Genomic DNA, 18,598 nt, shown 5'->3' with positions numbered 1-18,598 from the left:
GTGTAAACATTATGTAACAGTAAATATGCAACTACTTTGTAATTCATTATTTGTTATTGGGCGAGTTAGCCTTACATTATCCGTGTGATAAAGTAGGGCTTGATTGTCAACTTTTCCTTTGAATTGTATGATATTATTGTGTTATTGTGGTATGTTGATTCAATGAATAATTTCTAACTAATCATAAATAAAAAAAAACAAACAAAAGAGATGTTTCGGTTTCGTTTAAATCACACGTCCTGTACTCTCCCTCCAGAAAAGAAAATCAGTGTTGTTTTAGCCTCTAGCCAATGAAATCATTTCACACAAACTGTATTTGGTGTTACAGTAGTAGTAGCATCACCATTCAATCACAGCTAGACGTCAGCCGGCTGCAGTATGTAACGCATGAAAATAAGACCTTTAAAGATCTTTATACTATGTCACCTACGACCACTGGCTTGAAAGCTGTAGATACCAGTGCATGTTTGTTTACTTTGTGTCCCTGCATCTCTGAAGCAAATCAGCCTGCTGGCTGAGCTGTCCATCAAGCACTGACACAGACACGCCCACTCAGGGGCTTGAGGGAAAAGAGTATATATATACTGTTTATATATGTATGTGTGTGTATGCATTTCTAGTCTCTGCAGTTTTAAAGCAATGTATTGCGACAAGATCAATCTCTGCAAATTCAGGCCACGACACCAGTGTGAATCTGGTGTGTGAGATATGTGACAGAGAGTCATAGTCATCAGAGCTTGCTGCGTGGGTTGGGGAGTGGTCAGCTGTCACTGGGTGATGAGATGGCATTACAGGCCCCCTTCACACATGGGAAGAACTTGAGCTGGTCACTCAGGTAGGGGGAAGAAAAGAAAAGAGAAGAAGAGGTAAAAAAAAAAAACAGTGTCTGAACAAGCAGGCTAATGCTCACTGGCATTTCAGCGGGGAGCGAGGAGGGTGTGGCTGTGTGATGTATCTGCTGTCACGGTGCTGACTCCCACACTAGACCTGATGAAGGTGGATTGGAGAGAGCTCAAGGGCAAAAAGCCACTGAACTTCCATACAATCTGCTTAGCAGATTTACTGATAACATGAAATAGAGTGATCTACTCTTCAAGAAGCTTAAAAGTTGCTGAAAGATTATCCTAGGCAAAGAGAACTGCCTGGGTGCTTGAAAGGTAGAGCGCTGATGATGTTTGAATACTAAGTGTGAACAACTATCAAAGCAAATCTACATTTGAGCATCAGCTGAGACATCTTTTTTTTTTTTTGTTCATCTGAAATCCTTGGATGTGCAAGGACATGAAAACTATGAGCCGGACTGATAAGACACGGATGTGAGGGGCATAACCAGTCACAGTGTCCACATTACAGCCATGCAGTCCCATCCTGGTCACACAGGTGGTGTTTACCTTAGGTGTGACCACTGAATAACAGGCCCTGTAATCACACTATATTATGCCCAAACTGCATTGTAAGTGATAGCCATGTGTAGAGCATCAATTTCATGGCCTCACCTGCCAACACAGAAGGACATTTAGATTGGCCGCAGGTGCTGAGCGAAACTTGCCAAAACAATCTATTCCATTATTCGATTAGGCCCCTCCTGAACCTGCGAGGAGTGTTATTATTAGCAAAATGAATTAAAAACAAATTAGGTAAGTTGGAAATAAAAGAACACATTACATGGCAAGTTTCAATGAGGAATGAGCTCAGGATTACACCGCTCCATTCAAATCAGGGAATTGATTGCATGATTATATGCCCTGGCTTAGCTTCCAAAGCGCGAGCCATATCTGACAGGGGCTGAGCTGGATCCCACTGTGTGAGGCAGGATTTTACATTGTCCTTATTAGCTACAAACAGTGGGGGGAACTAGTGGCTTATGTATAGCAACAGACTGCCAGCAGGTTTTCTTCCTTTGTTCTCCCACTCTCTTCTCATCTCTGCCTTTCCGTCTCTCACTTTCCCTCTACTTCATCAGCCATACACACAGAAGTGTCAATTTCGAAAAGTGAACTGAACAAAAGCGGTTCCCTGACAGGACGGGCAATTAACCCCTAACTCTTTTTTTTTTGGGGGGTGGGGTGGTTGGGGTGGGGGGTGGGATAGGCGAAGGGTTTGACCGCTCGTCTGGACCAAATCAGTGAATTTGCCATGGAAACTACAAAGAAAGGTACGTCTAATTACTGGAAAGAGGTGGTTGACGCCAAGGAGAAGGACAAAAAAAAAAAAAAGAAAGAAAAGTAACAGCAAGCTTTCAACCCCAGAGAGACTCTTTCAGCGGCAGAGCATGGCAACGCGGGCTTGCATTGGCTTTCTTGTGTGACAAGTCGGAGAATTCGAGGGGCCACCGAGAGGATGTAAGCGCTTCGTTACCGCCGAAGCGAGGGCGCCGTGTGGTTTGGAGGGAGACACAGTTGTGTTGACCTCTTATGGGTTCGACCTTTGGGAGGAGCTGTTAAAGGGGGAAGTTACAAGGAGAGGAGGAGAAGACGGAGCGAGCCAGGGAGGAAGGCTTTAATAGGGCACTAAGAGAATAGACGCGCATCTCTCTGCTGAACCGTGGAAAGTCGGGGTGAGAGGGCGAGGCGGAGACAGATGTCAGCCTATGGAGCACAGTCATGTTTATGAGTCATCATAAAGGGTCAGCACATTACTTCTGCCTGAGGGTAGCCTTACTAATCTGTAAAGTGCATGGGGGAGCATGCGCAAACTGCGCCACTACAAAGAAGAAAGAGTCCTCTGGCAGATGACAAATGAGTGCGTGCTGATATTCGCATGGCCACGTTACGCACCGGTAGATAAAAGCAAATTGTATTCAGTTCAATGTATTAAACACTTCTTTAAAAAAAAAAAAAAAATGAAATAAATACAACATGTATCAATTTCTTTTATATTGTTTCACCTTTTTATCAGTGCTGTTTTGCCCCCCCTCCCTCATTCTTCACCGTGATGCTGTTTCCTTTAAACAAGAAACGCACAGCTCATATCAAATAATTATTCAGACAGCAGCTCAAATGAAAATATGATGGATTGCCTCGCGCTGTGACACTGCCACGCGGCACAAGCAAACACCGGCACTCTTAGTGGTAATTGTAACATTTTTATTCCATTACAACTGATGGAGCGGATCAAATTGCAAATTAATAAAATCAATATTGTATCTGCGGCACGTGCCCATCGATTTAGCACACTCCTCTGCCATTATTAACGGCGGATCTGGTTGTACAATCGTCGCCGGCTTATAAAGATACGGAGAACCGAGCGGTAATTTATCCTAAAAAAAAAAAAGAAAAAAGCTCCCCCCAAGCAGAATGCATATAAAAGCCGTCCGTGAAGGTGGCAGAGGTGAGAGGCGGGGCAGCTGCGATTGCTGCGTGGAGAAAACAGGAGGAGCAAATAAAGGGGATAAAGGTGGGGAGAGGGGAGAAGTGGGAGCACTTAAAGGACAAAATCTAAGTGAAAGTGAGGGAGACTTGGAAGAAAAAGAGTATTAGGGAGAGCTTGTCAGTGGAATACAGAGTCTGGACTCTAGCACTGAAGGAGAGTTGGAGTCACGGGTGGCTGCTTCTCTTATTAAACACTCAAATCCTTCAGTCTGTCTCAAGAACTCGGTAAAGAGACTCGTGTTAAAAGCCCATCCACAATTGAGCTGTGTTGTCTGAAACCAAAGCCCTTCACCGACATTATGCCCAGATTATTTGTCAACAGTTGCTAACCAGATTGACCTTTTTTTTTTTTTTTTTTTAAGAGATGAGAATCATTGAGTACATGATTAATTATGTAAGATATGTAGTTATAAGAAAGATTCAAGCAACACACTGACACACAAAAGCACTGTCTCTAAATGTGGCTCGTTCCAGCCAAAAAGGATCTGATTGCTTCCCGTGGGAGGTAAGAAGACAGTCCACTGGGCTGTCACAAATGAATTGCATTCACACCCTGCTATAAAATGCATCTCAAAATGCGTCTCCGGTGACCGCTAGTGATTACACTTTGGTTCCCCACTCAAGATACAAATAAACGCCTACACGACTTCTGCAATGTTTATGCGCTGCCAGCAGAAATTTTTTTTTCCCTGCGATCGCTCTGGGCAAATAGTTATACCACACAAGGTGCACCTGTTTCCCTCCCTAGTGCACCCCCTAATAGGCGTCCCCAATGTTACAGCAACAAAGCTGCCAGAAGCACTTTTTCAACAGTGCTGGATGACTGCTCCATGTTTTGACTTGGCATTTCTTAAGGAAGATGAGTATATTATTAGAAGGAAGCAGGGAGGTTGGAAGTCGAGACAGACAACTGAATGGGAATGCAATGCGCCTCATGGGGCTGAATTCCCATCGGACCAGAGGGCTTGACCCAGGGATCAGGACGGGGCAGGGCAGCAAAGCCAAACCTCTGCATTACATGGAGTCATAATGTGTGACAAAATATCCTAAATATATGAATGTGACATAGGTAGTCTAAAGTGAAAGTAAAGGAATCGGAGACAGAGGGGACTGGAAATGATAAAAGCTATAAAATAGCTAAATCAGGGTCACTCCTGTGTCAATTTCTAGCAATGGAATGTGGGCAGACAAGGAAGTCAACTGACTGGGAGCTCCGTGGGTCCTAAAGCTCTCGCAGAGTTCCCGTCAGACAGGAAAGCAAGTACATTGTGTCACTGAGATCAGAACAGGCCGGGAAAAAACCAAGCTTCAACGGTGGAAAGCTGCTATTTTTGCACGGAGACATAATGTGCGAGTATGTCCACCATACAAATTCAGAAAAGTGACATCGTTTACCTCAAGTGGAAGAAATGGAACCAGGAAGGAGACGGGCCTGGCAACAACAAAAAAGCCATCCAACCGGTGGGATCGGGGGCAAAATAAATCGGGATCGGGCAGAAGAGGATAAAAGAAATCAACCCAGTGTCACCCTCTATAATGGTTAAAGACCAGGCCATCTGTCTGTGATCAAAGAGAGAAAAACTGCCCTTAAGAGGCATAGAGACAAAAAAACAAAACAAAACAAAACATGAGCATATTCTCTCACTATTACCTTCACTACTGCTTGCAAACTTGCACATTGCCACACCGGTGGGGACAACAGTGTTTAAATACTGACAGGAACTCAGGATTACACTCAAACCAGAGGCTTGATTTGTTGCCTTACTGCCCATTACAGTTTAGTGTTGAACATGGACACCTAAGAAAGATACTGACACTGGGTGGCTGAGATAGTAAAAAAATGTGCACACTGCAAAGAGTCAGGTATAAAGGAGCCATCTGCCAGCTCTGGATCACAGGTAGAAATGGCTTTTACTTCACAACATGAAAGCTCCTGTCAGGCAGACTACTGAGGCAGCCGTGTCAGGACATCAAATGTTAAAAAAAAAGGAGGTTTTGATTTTGAATTATGAGAGTTCACATGGGCCCAGCAGCTGCAGACTACACAGATAAAAAAAAAAAAAAAAAAACATGACCAAATATTTCCACTTTCATATCATTTCTGAGCAAACCGTACAATATGTCAGCATTTTGGCAGGTCCAATTACCGTGACATTGGTGCTCCCCTTTAAAAGGTCGCGAAACACAATGCTGAGGTCGTACGGCAATGTCCATTCCACTTCCTCTGACCTCACCTGGACGTCCTCCCTGCATGTCCATCCTGTTACCCCGTGCTGATCCTTCCAATCCCTGCCCCAAATGTTTTCCACTCAGGTCGTGTGCAGTCCCACGGCGCTTTCTCACCCGCTGCTCTAATTAAATCCCTTTTGTATTTACTCCCGTCAGAGATGCCTCAATAGTCTGAACATTAACTGAGCATCCACTGAGCTGAACTGAACCGAAAACAAGTGTGTTTCATTTTGATGAAAGTCAAACAGCCTTTTTCGCTGCTACACTAACAGAGACACGACATGATCAGACATGATTCCTCAAAGATATTAAAAGTGCTGTGAACTGGGGGAGCTGATGGGAAGGTTGTGACAAGCGCCATCTGAAAATGAAACGCAGCTAATACTATCTCTGACTGAATGCATTAACAGAAAACGCTGCGTTATTCTTTTCAGCATCTTGTTGAAAACGTTATTCCCACGCAGCAGCAGCAGCAGCAGCAGCAGCAGCAGCAGCAGCAGCAGCAGCAGCAGCACTCTGGGTTACAAATCGACAGCAGTCTCAAATTATTTGCCTGTCGTACCGCTTTAATACGGTATCTGCAGCATATACATAGGATTCGCTTACTTCATCATCAATAAATTACACAACCAATATTCCACAGAGGATGCTCGGTGTAAGCTGGCACACTGCTGACACAGTTGACGCCATACGGGATGAAGAAAAACGAAAGGAAACGTTAATCTCCTGTCAGTTACAACAAAGATTTAAACGACTGTTTAAAAAAAACAAAAAAAAAACAGTGTCGCGTCGAAGGGAAAACACTGCTCCACACTGATGTACTGGATTGTTTTTCACATGTAAACAACACTGTCAATAATATTTCCCGTATTCACACAGGGTGTTAGGTTTTTTTTTTTTCTTCAGATCACAGGAATTATCACTTGTCTTCACATCCACCGCTGCATCTTAATCCGTCCTGCTACGCCGGGTGACACATTTGATATTTTGGACATTTGGAGCGTTACTAGCGTGTGTTTTGATTGTGTTGTAGATGAGTCGCCGCTGTTAAAAGGAGGATATGAGAATGATGGAGGGTAGGAGCATTATTGTGAGTGTGAGAGAAAGGAGGTATACGTACTGTAAGGTACACATTCATATTGGACTTCCAGGTACTTGTAGGTTCCGGGACACGGGTCGGGAAATACGTCTGGTCCAGCCACGACGGCACACTGGGTCCGGTTATTACATCTGAAAACAGAGAGGAGGTCATTTCAGTTAGAAAGAACATGGCACCGATGGCAACCGCGAACGACTCCATCCTTCTGATTGGCCACAACATACAGGGGGCGCATTAGTTAGATTAGTGGTTAATGAAGTTGAAGATTATGAAGCTCCGCTGTTTATGAAAAAGATTAGTCCGGTCCACTCTTAAATATAAATGAACTGAGTAAGATTTCTATATTTGGATATTTTAAAGGGCTGATCTGACACTTTTACGCATCAGGTTCAGGTTAACTGTGTTTTAATACTCAACCTGTAAAAAATAAAAATAAAAAATTGTGCCCTTTGTTGCTTTGACTTTGATCATGTGTTTAGACATGGCTCTTCTAGGTTCCCCAGCTTTATGAAAGTGCAACATTGAAATCAGTGGAGTCCCCATTTAAGCCAACGAGGAGGCAAGATTTTGAGAATGAATTATGGTTGCGTGGAGGTCAGCAGTGAATTGACTAAAAATGGAGTATAGGGATAGAGATGTACTTTTGGACCCTACTGTATGTATAAGTACTTACATACTGTATTACCCCTCCGCCTTTCCTGGGGCATTCATTTCCATGCTTATTCTGCTTCACTGGACAAATCTGTATTCATTAATTTTTCATCTCTTCTTTTTTAAATCCACACTTTTTGAATGTGTCATCATCATTATTATCATTATTATTAGTATTAGCAGTAGTAGTAGAATTACTCTTATTAAGATTCTTGATGATTAGTTCTCTCATTAGCACTTACAACAGTTTAAAAAGATTAAGTAGGAGCTATGAACCCAGTATTGACAGTGTCAATGAATGTTCCAATAAAGTGAAGAGTTCAAGAATTGAATTTAAAATCTGGCAGAGTTGGTTGCAGTGATGTATGGTATATCTTATGTATTCTTTCTTGTATATCTTGTGCTTTGTATAAACTGTTTGAAAAAGGTTCATTGTAATACTGCTTTAGATACATTGTCTTGATGGGGACTTAAAAAGTCACATGACTAACCGACGGACTACACACACACTACAAGGAAACAGGAAACAATCTCCGATACCACCCAGATTAAAGCAAGAGAGGTGAGGTGAAGACAACGGAATAAACCATAGTGTGTTCCAGCAGAGTTGTGGGATATGTTTAAGTTCACTCTTCTTTTTTTCTTTTCTTTTTTTTTTTTAGGTTCAGAAGTCAGTGTCATGGTTAAATTCATGTCCGTCGGGGAGTAAAAGGTGAAAGTCGTGGACCTACTGCCGGGCTTTAAAACCACGTCATACAGGTTACATTGTTAATACTGCATGATGGATGGTGGCGATGCCGGTGATGGAGGAAGGGGGGTTGGGGGCGGGGGTTAGACACAATCAACTGAGTGCGAAATCAGCTCCAACGTGCAATGTAGGTCTTCATTAAAAAAAAAAAAAACACAATTACAGTGCCGGTGGTGTTCTCATGTGCCATTATGGTTTTGGCAGTCATCAATCAAAGCCCCACTTCACATGCACAGAGAGCCTCTCGCCGCACATAATAGTGACGCTTATCTCACGACATTAACTCTTAAACGTTTTGTCAAGTATTGATCCGTCTGTGCTCTGTTTGCTGAAACACAGGATATGAAGGTCGGCCCGGGCTTCTATTTGAGGGGTCCACTCTGTATGCGATCTTAGCGAGGCCCCGATGCTGCGAGCTACAGTATACAGCACCGCCGTCCATCAAATCCATACTCATTTACGGACTGCCATTATCTTGCAATATATAAAAGGTATTTATTCCCCGGCAAGGCTGTTCACAGTGCAAGTCTTGTGAAGGTCAAGGCGGGGTCTGACACAATGATTCATAAGCCACAATTAAAGGATTCTCTACACCTTAATTAACATTGATTGGCTGCCGACTAATCAATCGAACCAGTGAGGGACAAGCAAAAAGGGGCCCCATCTCATTCCGAGCCAACCCAGTAATGAGATATGGTCTGCCGAGTCTCTCCCATGCGAGCTTTATGGGTTCATGAACCCACCCTTACCCAGGCTGCTGCCCCCCTCCCTCCCCCGCTTCACCTTCTGTCACTCACTCACTCACTCACTCACTCACTCACTCCAGTGAGCTGTCTGCAGCCTGTCCCGGCCTATGAAGAGTTAATTCCCAGGCAGTAAATGCCAGTCAAATAAATAAGGAGGTCAAGCCCATGAAACTGAGAAACAATTACAGAGGCGGGCTTCTCATCCCCGCACCCTTCCTCCTCGCAACCATATGTGGTTTATTCTGTTTAGAACCTGGGGGGGGTTTGTAATCAGCGGCTGAGAACACAAGTTAAGATTAAGTGTCGTATAGAATTAGAAGTGAGGTGGATAGAGGAGATGTAACAAGCCGGAGATTGGAGCAGAGACTTGAACACTTGCATGAAGGGAACATGGACATGGACATGGACGCGCTCACACACGTAGAGTTCATTTGCTAGCAACATAGATAAAGCTGTTCCACTTTGTTTGTTACTGTAAACCATTAAAATGGACAACTTGTGTATGTATTTTGGATTCAACAACGCTGTCCTGGAAGTGAAGCCAGGACCAAATCTACAATTTTAATCACAGTTTTTAATAACTTCCTCTTGGGGGATTAAACATCATAATGTGTATTTAACGTGGATTGCAAACTTAATCCCAGCCTTAACATCTATCTTGACCCACATTCAAAAATCCCCTTTATCACTGCTGTGCATTTTTACCTCTGCACACACACCATCAAATACCTCCCGATCGTTTTTTTTTTTTTTTTTTTTCCAATCAGTGTCCTGAAGGCACCTACGCACTGCAAAGGAATAAAATAAGGTGGAGAAATAATTACAATTAAATGTATTAAGCACAAATCAATGGCAGAGTAGGTGGGGAGGGGGGAGGGGGGGATCGATTGCGGGAGAAGCTGCCCGCACCACGTGCCACAACGACTTCACAATTACCAATTAGTGGGGTAATCAGGATTTCATCAGACACTTGGCTCTGACGGAGCCCTTTGAACTGGCAGGGGGAGAGGGAAATGGATTCCCTTTGACTGATGTGTTCACATATGTATGCAGTTTACATACGCACTATAGGAGGAAGTAGACAGCAGGTGGTTAGGTTACAGTACTGCAGGCTACATGCTCTGATCGGGATGGCAGCTTCTGGGTTCCGCAAGCAAATGATAAACAAGACGGATACACACAAAGCGGTTAATTCTACTGTTATCAACTCACTACTAGACGTGTAATGACAGCAAATGATAAAGGATTACGCTGTCGTCTGGATATAACGCTCTACACGAGCGAAGACTTCAAAAAGAGGACAAAAAACTTGATTTTGCAAATGTGCCCACCAACGGCCCCTTTTCTATCCGGATTCCGCAGTTTCCTCCCTCATAGCTTTATTCCTCCTGTTCCCTCGTCTGCTGTTTGTTATAACTGGCAGACTCGAGCTCAGACTGCCAGCTGACGAGGGGAGATGTGGCACAAAGCACCAGAGCCCTATGTAAGCACTAACTGTAATCACTATAATCGCTGGCTGATCCCACTGCTGCCTCTGATGACAGTATGTGGGTTGGGTCCCCTCCGTCTAGTGACCTCTGACACGGTACACAAATAAATACATGAATGAATGAATGGGTGAGTGAATCAATCAATGAATAAAAGAGAAAAGAAAAAAGAAAAAGTCTTAGATAATATAGGGACAGCGTAGTTACTGTACTGTCAAAGCCAGACAGATTTGTCCACATTGGAGAGTAATAAAGGACAAGTGGTGTGCACCACTGTTCCCTTTCAGTGATTTATATCAGGAGGAAAATATCAACCGAGTGGAAGGAGAGAAAGGTTCGCCAGCGTTTAAAAGTTCAGGTAGAAAAAAAAAAAGAAAAAAAAAAGAAAAGAAAAGAAAAGCTATGCTGAATCTGCTTCCAACATGCCAAATTGCTGTGAGTGATTTTCCATAGAATCCATAACAAAGAAGTTTGCCTGAAGTAAGTCAAATAAGAACGGAGACGGTTCAGCTGGCATTCCGCATGGAGGGGACGTCTCTGGAGTTCTTCCACAGTTCGTATATGTTTGATGAAACAGTCCCTGTCAGGGAGCGCACACTCTCCATTTGCTTTCAGTTAAGAAGAGCAAACACATCCGAACCGCCTCACCTCCAAGAAATCCTCGCAGCATATTGGTATCAGTTCTCGTGTTAAGCAGAGAAAAAGATGCCGGCAATGCTTTAGGGACTGGGAGTGAGGGGTGGGGAGGGGTTTGTGTGTGCAGAGACAAAGTGCACGTTGGTATATTGCTTGTTTTTTTGTGTACACTGCGGCGTGTGTCTGTGTGTGTGCGCGCGCCAGGCTGTGCACACCCTTGTAAGAGTTTGTATTTGTAAGAAAAGGGGATGTGAGAGGGGAGTGCCGGTGGGGTGGGCGGGATGATGAAAAAAAGAAAAAAAAAAGAAAAAAAAAAAGTGACGGATGGGTCAATATCCACGTCTCTCTGTTGGGACCCATTACGCTTTAGTGATGGTCTTCGCCACCCATGGTCGACTTCATTCATTATCTTTCCAAGCTGCACACCACAGCATCCATCTTTTCTCATTCAACCTGTCTCCCGGCGCGGCACAAGAAAAAAAAAATAAATAAATAAATAAAAACAACCTTTAAAACTCCCATGAAAACCTGAAGAAAACGTTTTCAAGAAGAAGGGAAGCAGTGGCCTTGAACACTTGTGCATTTCGCTCTTGAGTAAAACCAAGAAGTATTAAAGGGCAACAGCCGAGTGTCAATTAGTGCAGCTCTTTTACAGAAAGAGGAATTATCAGTTGAAGTCCCACTGGAAGCCTATTGTTCACGTAGAGAAGCTTGTTAAGGAGCGTACGCATCAAGTTTTCTGTTGTGGAGCTGCTGCCGAGTGTAATATAATGTATCTTTTATTCACCATGTTCCAATTATTTGGAGTTACTTCGAAGATACCCCAAGCTGGGGATTATCAAATAAACTTTAACAACCATGCTAATGCCCTCTAAGTGCTTGGGAGGGTTGTGTGTGTGTGTTGTGTGTGTGATTGAATTCACTGAAACCGCGCTGATTTTGTTAACTCCTCCTGTAAGCACACGGATTCACCAATTAACAGGGGGCGTTTTGAAGTGGGAAAATAATGCAGACGGAGAGATTTCATTCAGCTGTTGTCGTTAGCCGCTACAGCTGGAGAAGGGGGCATCGCGGTGTTAAGTGTATCAGCGCAGCGCCCGGTCACACCAGGAAGTACCGCAGTGAAATTAATTTGCACACGTGACAACTTGCATTTTGTCCCGCGGCGTCCATTGGCCGGGACTAGATTCATAAGATGGGAAAGCAGGTATAAAAAAGGGGGAATCTCTATTACTCTTGCTTCTGAAGTGGCAAACAAACACTGGATGGTGCAGCACAGCTAATGTGAGAGCTCCTGCCATTCTGGACTCTCAGTTTCTCTCCATCAGTTATACCTGCCGTGGCAGTTTGCAATTGATCAAAGGTGCAAATTTGCATTGTCAAATGTCACCCGAGGTTGAACTCTATGTGATCAACAGGTGCTGTCAACTCCATTCCATCATGTCACTAGGTACTAGTGCATGATTGTCGCTGACGACTACAAGTTTGAAAATGAATTTAAAACAAATGGGCCAGAAAGACGTGAGCTTACCCACACCTCTTTAGCCCGCTGCCCATCTTGAGGCTAGCAGCTCGAAGCTACATTAGCTAAACTGTTGGTGGTTGAGTTGCATTGTGGGTTATGTAGGCGCCAGGTTTGGATAAGGAAGCATAATGCATGGAATAATAAAAAAAAAAATTTAAAAAGAGACTGGTCTTTCTCTGGTCTTCTTCCAAGCAGTGCATATTGCAAAATGTATGTAATTTATTATATATAAATGGAATGTCAGACAAACACAAATGTAAACAGCCTGAGCTTTAATGGGCTCTATATTATAACTCCATAAGGAGATATACCAGTTTACCAAACAGCCTTTAATACATGAGATGCCAGTCAGCATCAGCAGAGATTTAGCTTATTTCTAGTTTATTTTCTATGTCTGATACATATTCAAACAACCCGCACAGAGATACTCCACACCCGTATGCAGAAGCACACCTCCGACCAATTATCTATAATTGCTGACTGTATTCTACCGAGTCTACCTGACAAATTCTGTCTATATTCTAAAGCTACAGCTTGTTTCCAAAACACCTAAGGAGCCGCTCGACGCAGATTAAAAAAAGCAGAGGAGGAACACGGAGAATGAATGTATACACCATACATTAGACGGCCGAGTGTGGGTGTGGAGGATTTAACGTGAATCACTGAGAGGGGCTCACTGTTCTCAAGCGCTTAAGATCACGTAGCACCGCACAAAACGCGGATGAACATGTACACGTGCAAAAAAAAAAAAAAAAACGCACCGCACCGCACCTTCACATTCAACAGATGATCGATCGGCGCAGGGCGATACAGACGGCTGGATTAACACGCTGCTGCATCACCTGCCTGCTGGGTGGCATTAGCGACGTGCCATAAAACCACAGAACCCCCCCCCCAAAAAAAACAAAACATCAAGCCCTGTCAGACTGTTTGCACAAACACTATGGGTGACAAAACATGAGCCATATTCATTTTTTTTCTTTTTTACACAGGATTAACTGTGTGGAACTAAGCAGAAATGAATAAAGCACCAAGTGACTGCTCAGTATAGGGAAGATGGAGTGTTTATGTGCAGGAGCTATATGACTGACCTTTATCAGGCTCTATTAAGTATGGAATAAGAGTTTCATTAGGGGTGGTCAAACAAAGGTCAAGATTGATCATCCCTCCTGAACTACTTCCACTGCTTACATAGATTCAGTTCTAGTTCTAAAAAAAAAAAAAAAAAAACTGAGCATCTTGAGCTCATTTTTCCCCTCCTGACAAGCGTAATCCCTCTTAGCCATTCACACAGATTAGCAGCTTTCACAAGATTTTTACATCACACAGTTTTCCCCCTCTCTAATATTATATTTGGGAGATAAGCCGCGGTTCATCCCGACGCAACAACAAGCTGAGAAAAAAATGCAGTGGCACAGAGGCGCCGCGACTCCGGACGGAGGGAGACGATCAGCTGACGCACAGACTCCTCGAGTCTTTGAAAAAAAATCCGCCGAGTTCACGCCGAGAAGTTTTGGAAGGAGGCGACATATGGATTCATCTATGAAACTCCTTTGCTTGGCTACAGGCCCGAGAGCCTAAAGTGAAGCACGAGCTCAGCTTGATAAACACATGCTTTTCCTGTTTCGCTGTGTGTTTGGACAGAGTGGGCACTTTCTCCGAGGTGATGACAAAAATAATATTTTGTAAGTGAGAGGAGAGATCAGGCTTGTTTATGGCTCACAGTGATGGATGAGACAAATATAAACAATGGTCACGTTTTTTTTTTTTTTTTCTCTGATTTGTTCTATTTGTACATTCACCAACTGACTGAAGATGATATCCTGGCCTCACAGTTTATGTGCGGCGCTTTTTATTACCACTTCGTTTGCACAAGGCAAGTATCCAGCGCTATTTTCAGAACACTTTAGAGACCGTATATTCAATAATATGTGTTCAACAGTGTCAACTACATGACAACAGTCCGCAGGGCAAAGACTCATGTCTACAGCTGCGGCCGCTGAAAGTTCAAGTTGCCGACGTCTTGTCCTCCAGCAGCTGTTGGCGCCTGAACGCAGCACAGCAGCAAAACCCAGAGGTTTCCTTACATGTCGGTGTGTATATATTTAGTATGTGTGCATTTTAATTACACAACAGCTGTAGTTTTTGTGTGTGCGTGCGCTCAGTGATTTTATATGATGATCTCACATTGAGAAGAAACAATAACAAACTGAAAATATATCATTTAAAATATCTATTTACTGTTGCTGTACTGTAATTGTACACACCAGATTGTGTTGCCTTTTGGGCCATAGTAAAAAAGGGAACCTGGAAACTGAGTTGCACTGATTTTTCTGGGCTGTTACTCTGTCAGACAACACAGGAGGATTCAAGGTCAGGCCAGACAAAGGTTATGACCTCGGGGGGGATGCACTCCTCCCAGGATGAGCGATGCTTCTTAGGGAGGAATTTCATTTACTTCAGGCTGGCTGCTCTTCTCAAGTCGGGTCTAAAAACCTTGAGATGTTTCATGGGGGCAGAGGAATTTGAACTGACACCACTAAGGCTGATGAGTGGTGGTAAACAGCACTTGGAATACACGTGGACGTAAAAGAAACAAAGCGCACATCATGTGAATTTATGGAGTTTACATCATCTTACACTGGACGGGACTGAACAGGGTCTTCAGGGATACATTTCCTATTATACTTATATTTATATATTACACTTACATTTTCATTTGCACTATTTGAGGTGCCAATTACTACAGTTAAATCTCAAATAACTCTTAAACCTCAGCAATGTAAATGCTGTAGTAACAATGCTTGAAAGGACGCCACCTTTACTTCACTCTAACAGCAAAAACAAAGGCGGTGTAGTGAACAAGCTATTTGTGCAGAGCATATAGTCTGTATCTATACACTGTATATATTGCTGCTTTTTTTTTTTTTTTTCTTGGTTGAAAATACTTGATTATATTTACATAAGCCCTGCAACAAGGAGCCATTGTAATTTCTTTGCAGGAATCCTGAACAAGACTCCCGCTCTTGTTATTTTGACAGAGTGGTAATCCAGCCCCAGACAGATCAAACTTGCTCCGCTCGCCTCTTTGAAATTAATCCATCTCTTTTGGTGCCACAACAGGTATTAGGTGATGCAATTTCTCTCTCCACCTGAAAGGTCAGTCCGTGATTCTGCACATGCTGTAGACATCTATCTGGCTGCGCGCACCGAAATTCCATTAAAGTATAAAATTTAGCACATGCTGGGGGGTTGCTGGGGGAGTCAGACGCTTTCCAAATTCAACATTAGGAAAAAAAAAAAAAAAAAAACAATATTATTGATCCAAATACATCCAGTGGAACTGCTTTTATAGGGGCAGTGCAATTAGAGTTTATAATACAGGTGTATTGTTTAAATTACACAATAAACGCTTGGCCCTGTATGTTAATTAATTTAGATGAGTGTTAGAGTTCAATTGTACTCTTTCACACACTGGTAATATACAACCATTCTTTTTGAATACAATAGAGCTCGTGTAATGAATCTTCTCTGACATCAATGCCCGGCCCCTTTTCTCATACATGCATTCACATGTACATGTACAGCTTATCTCTGCTTTTCGAAGCCGGGGGGTGGGGGGGGTTACATGGTGAGTGGTCTCCTGGAGAAGGAGGCACGAGTGTCTGTCTCAAAAGGGCAAAGATAAACTTGGCGGAATAATCCCGCAGCCCATTTCCTTGGATGTCTGCAGATACACATCTTGAAAATTGCGCAGCTCCAAAAGAGAGCAAAGAACAGTGTTTTTGTTTAAACTTGATAGTGATTCCAAGTTCTGCCAATATTAGTTTAAATATCGCTCTCACAGACTTTCACACACACACACACACTGAACCGCAACCTTGTAGCCGGAGTGGAAATTCCAATAAATAATGCATTATCTGCACTCTATGTTCTTTGTTTTATGCTGTGAATGAACTGAATCCGCCTGCTAATGTTTATTGAAATAATACAGTTTCCACACAGATGATCGCTGTTATTACCGTCTCCCCGCTTACGCCGCGGTGACAATTAGAAGCAGCTCCAGAAGCGGAGTTGTGTGTGAATTATGTCATCATGCGTGCAGACATGTTATGATTTACATGACGCAGCAGCCATGACAGTGACTGATTAAAACGCCAGCTTGAGTATTCCGTCATTATATCCCCCGACTGCTCTCATTTAAAACGGGGCGACGGGGGGATTTCTGACAACTCGACATACAAACTGTGACACTTCATAAGATCCAATATTGAGAACTCTCCGATTGTTTCTCATGAGGTGGCTGCCCCCCCCCCCAGTTCTGATCAGTAAGTAACATGTCAATTGTCTCAGAAGCTTTTTGCATCGCGCGGATTTATTTCTTACAGCAAGACACGCTGTTTAGCAACCGCAGAAGTCTCAACCTGGAAAACTGAATTAGGGCTGAATACAATTTGTATGCATGAAGTCACTAGAGGCAGGAGGTATTATTATTTTGAGATAGATTGTTACTGAGTCAAATGGGTAAAAAGAAAAAAAACTTATTTCCCCTAGCTTCAGGACAATAGTTCATTAAGACATGTTTTGAAATCTGTTGCCATGAGAAGAATAGGCATTGATTGGAAAAGCACTTTCCCTCCACCTCCACCTCTTCCAGGCATCCACACCATGAGAGTAATCTGCTGCAAGTGATATTCATTACACAAGCCTAATAACATATTTTTTTTTATTTTTTTTAATACATCTCTCCCATTAAAAAGTAAACATAGAAATAAAACTCAGTGTGTGTGTGTGTGTGTGTGTGTGTGTGTGTGTGTATGTGATTTCAATGTGTGTCACTCTGTCAAAAACAACAAGTGTCTAATCTCCGGGTACGTATATGTAAATCACAAACACCCACGCCGTTTCTCCAGGTGCCTGTACGGAGGCAGGAGGGAGGATTGAAATGTGCAGTGACTTCACGAATCGATTTGTTTGGTGGGTGAGGCTTATTCACTGGGGCCTGCCCCGTCTAATGATTTACGATTTCCAGGATGAATTTTTCTATTCTTGCCAACAAATGATGCTGCTCCCTATCTTCCTGGTGACGCTTGATTTATCTCCCGGCGAAGGCCCCCGGGGGACTTTCAGCACTGTAGGCGCCATTTTGGGCTAAGCCTCATTCCACGAAGGGGGGTGTGTGTGTGTGTGTGTGTGTGTGTGGGGGGGGGTGATGTGTAAAAGTGAGGATTGGGTCATATCTTTTTTTTTTACAACCAGTCACATGAATATGAATGTGTCACGTATTGAGGAAAAACGATAATTTGACGTGCAAGGTGTGAAGAAGGGAGATTTGTGATATGTGTGTGTGTATGTGTGTGTTTGTGTGTGTAGGGGCTAAATTGAAATGGTGTATGTATGAGCACCGGCATCTCTGCAAGCCGGCTGCAGACATCCACGCGCATCCACACACTCAATACACTTTTCTATAGCATAAAGGAATTCATCCTGAAATATTCCAGTGACAGGCCCCATTAAAGCGCTGACCAGGGTTAGCCTTTTGAACCGCTCCTGCTGGGGACTCTGAGCCCCATCTCAAGAGCATCTCTGCGAGTGCCAGATTCTTCGGCCAGATACCCGGTGGTGCCACTGCTGTGCTGGCCTTCAGACGGACGGACGGGGAATAAAAAGCAAAGAGAGGCAGAAATGCCACTAGTTTGACTTTTCAAGGCATCAGGTCCTGTTTGTTAGGCACAAAGAGCGACGTCTGCTGCTGGTTCGAGTCAAAGGAGTGCTTTAGGGGGCTTATGTGGCTGCATGCACTGCACAGCAACAACAAAACGATTCTAATCCTTTTCCTTGGACTGTCGCTCGATCCTTATTTTGGAAAAAAAAATTTCTGCAAAAAGAATACGAAACTATTCACGTCGACAGTCAAACAGAATAGCAATCCATTCCCTGTATTTATAATCTACACACAAATCAATGAGCATACTGTATCACTGATCCCCGCCGCCATCTCCCTCTCTCTCAATTTCACTCACTCACACACACACACACACACACCAAGGCCTGCCTTTAAGCACAGATTTTTCATTTCTAGTCGCTGTCACCATGGTAACTTCCA

The 18,598-nt window shown here is 43.3% G+C and overlaps 1 protein-coding gene across 1 annotated transcript in view; it reads right to left on the bottom strand.

The window, feature by feature from the left end:
• Nucleotides 1-18,598, bottom strand: part of adgrl3 (adhesion G protein-coupled receptor L3) — a 193,568-nt gene that overhangs the window by 94,695 nt on the left and 80,275 nt on the right. Inside the window, exon 4 of the mRNA XM_022758742.1 lies at nucleotides 6,721-6,830. Within this exon, the coding sequence (XP_022614463.1) occupies nucleotides 6,721-6,830 (110 nt within the window). The remainder of the gene's footprint in view (nucleotides 1-6,720; nucleotides 6,831-18,598) is intronic.

This window comes from Seriola dumerili, unplaced genomic scaffold, assembly GCF_002260705.1.
Source record: "Seriola dumerili isolate Sdu_G_001 unplaced genomic scaffold, Sdu_1.0 BDQW01000309.1, whole genome shotgun sequence".
Taxonomy (NCBI): domain Eukaryota; kingdom Metazoa; phylum Chordata; class Actinopteri; order Carangiformes; family Carangidae; genus Seriola; species Seriola dumerili.
Note: the sequence above shows the minus strand (reverse complement) of the source record. Positions and strands in the feature narration are given on the sequence as shown.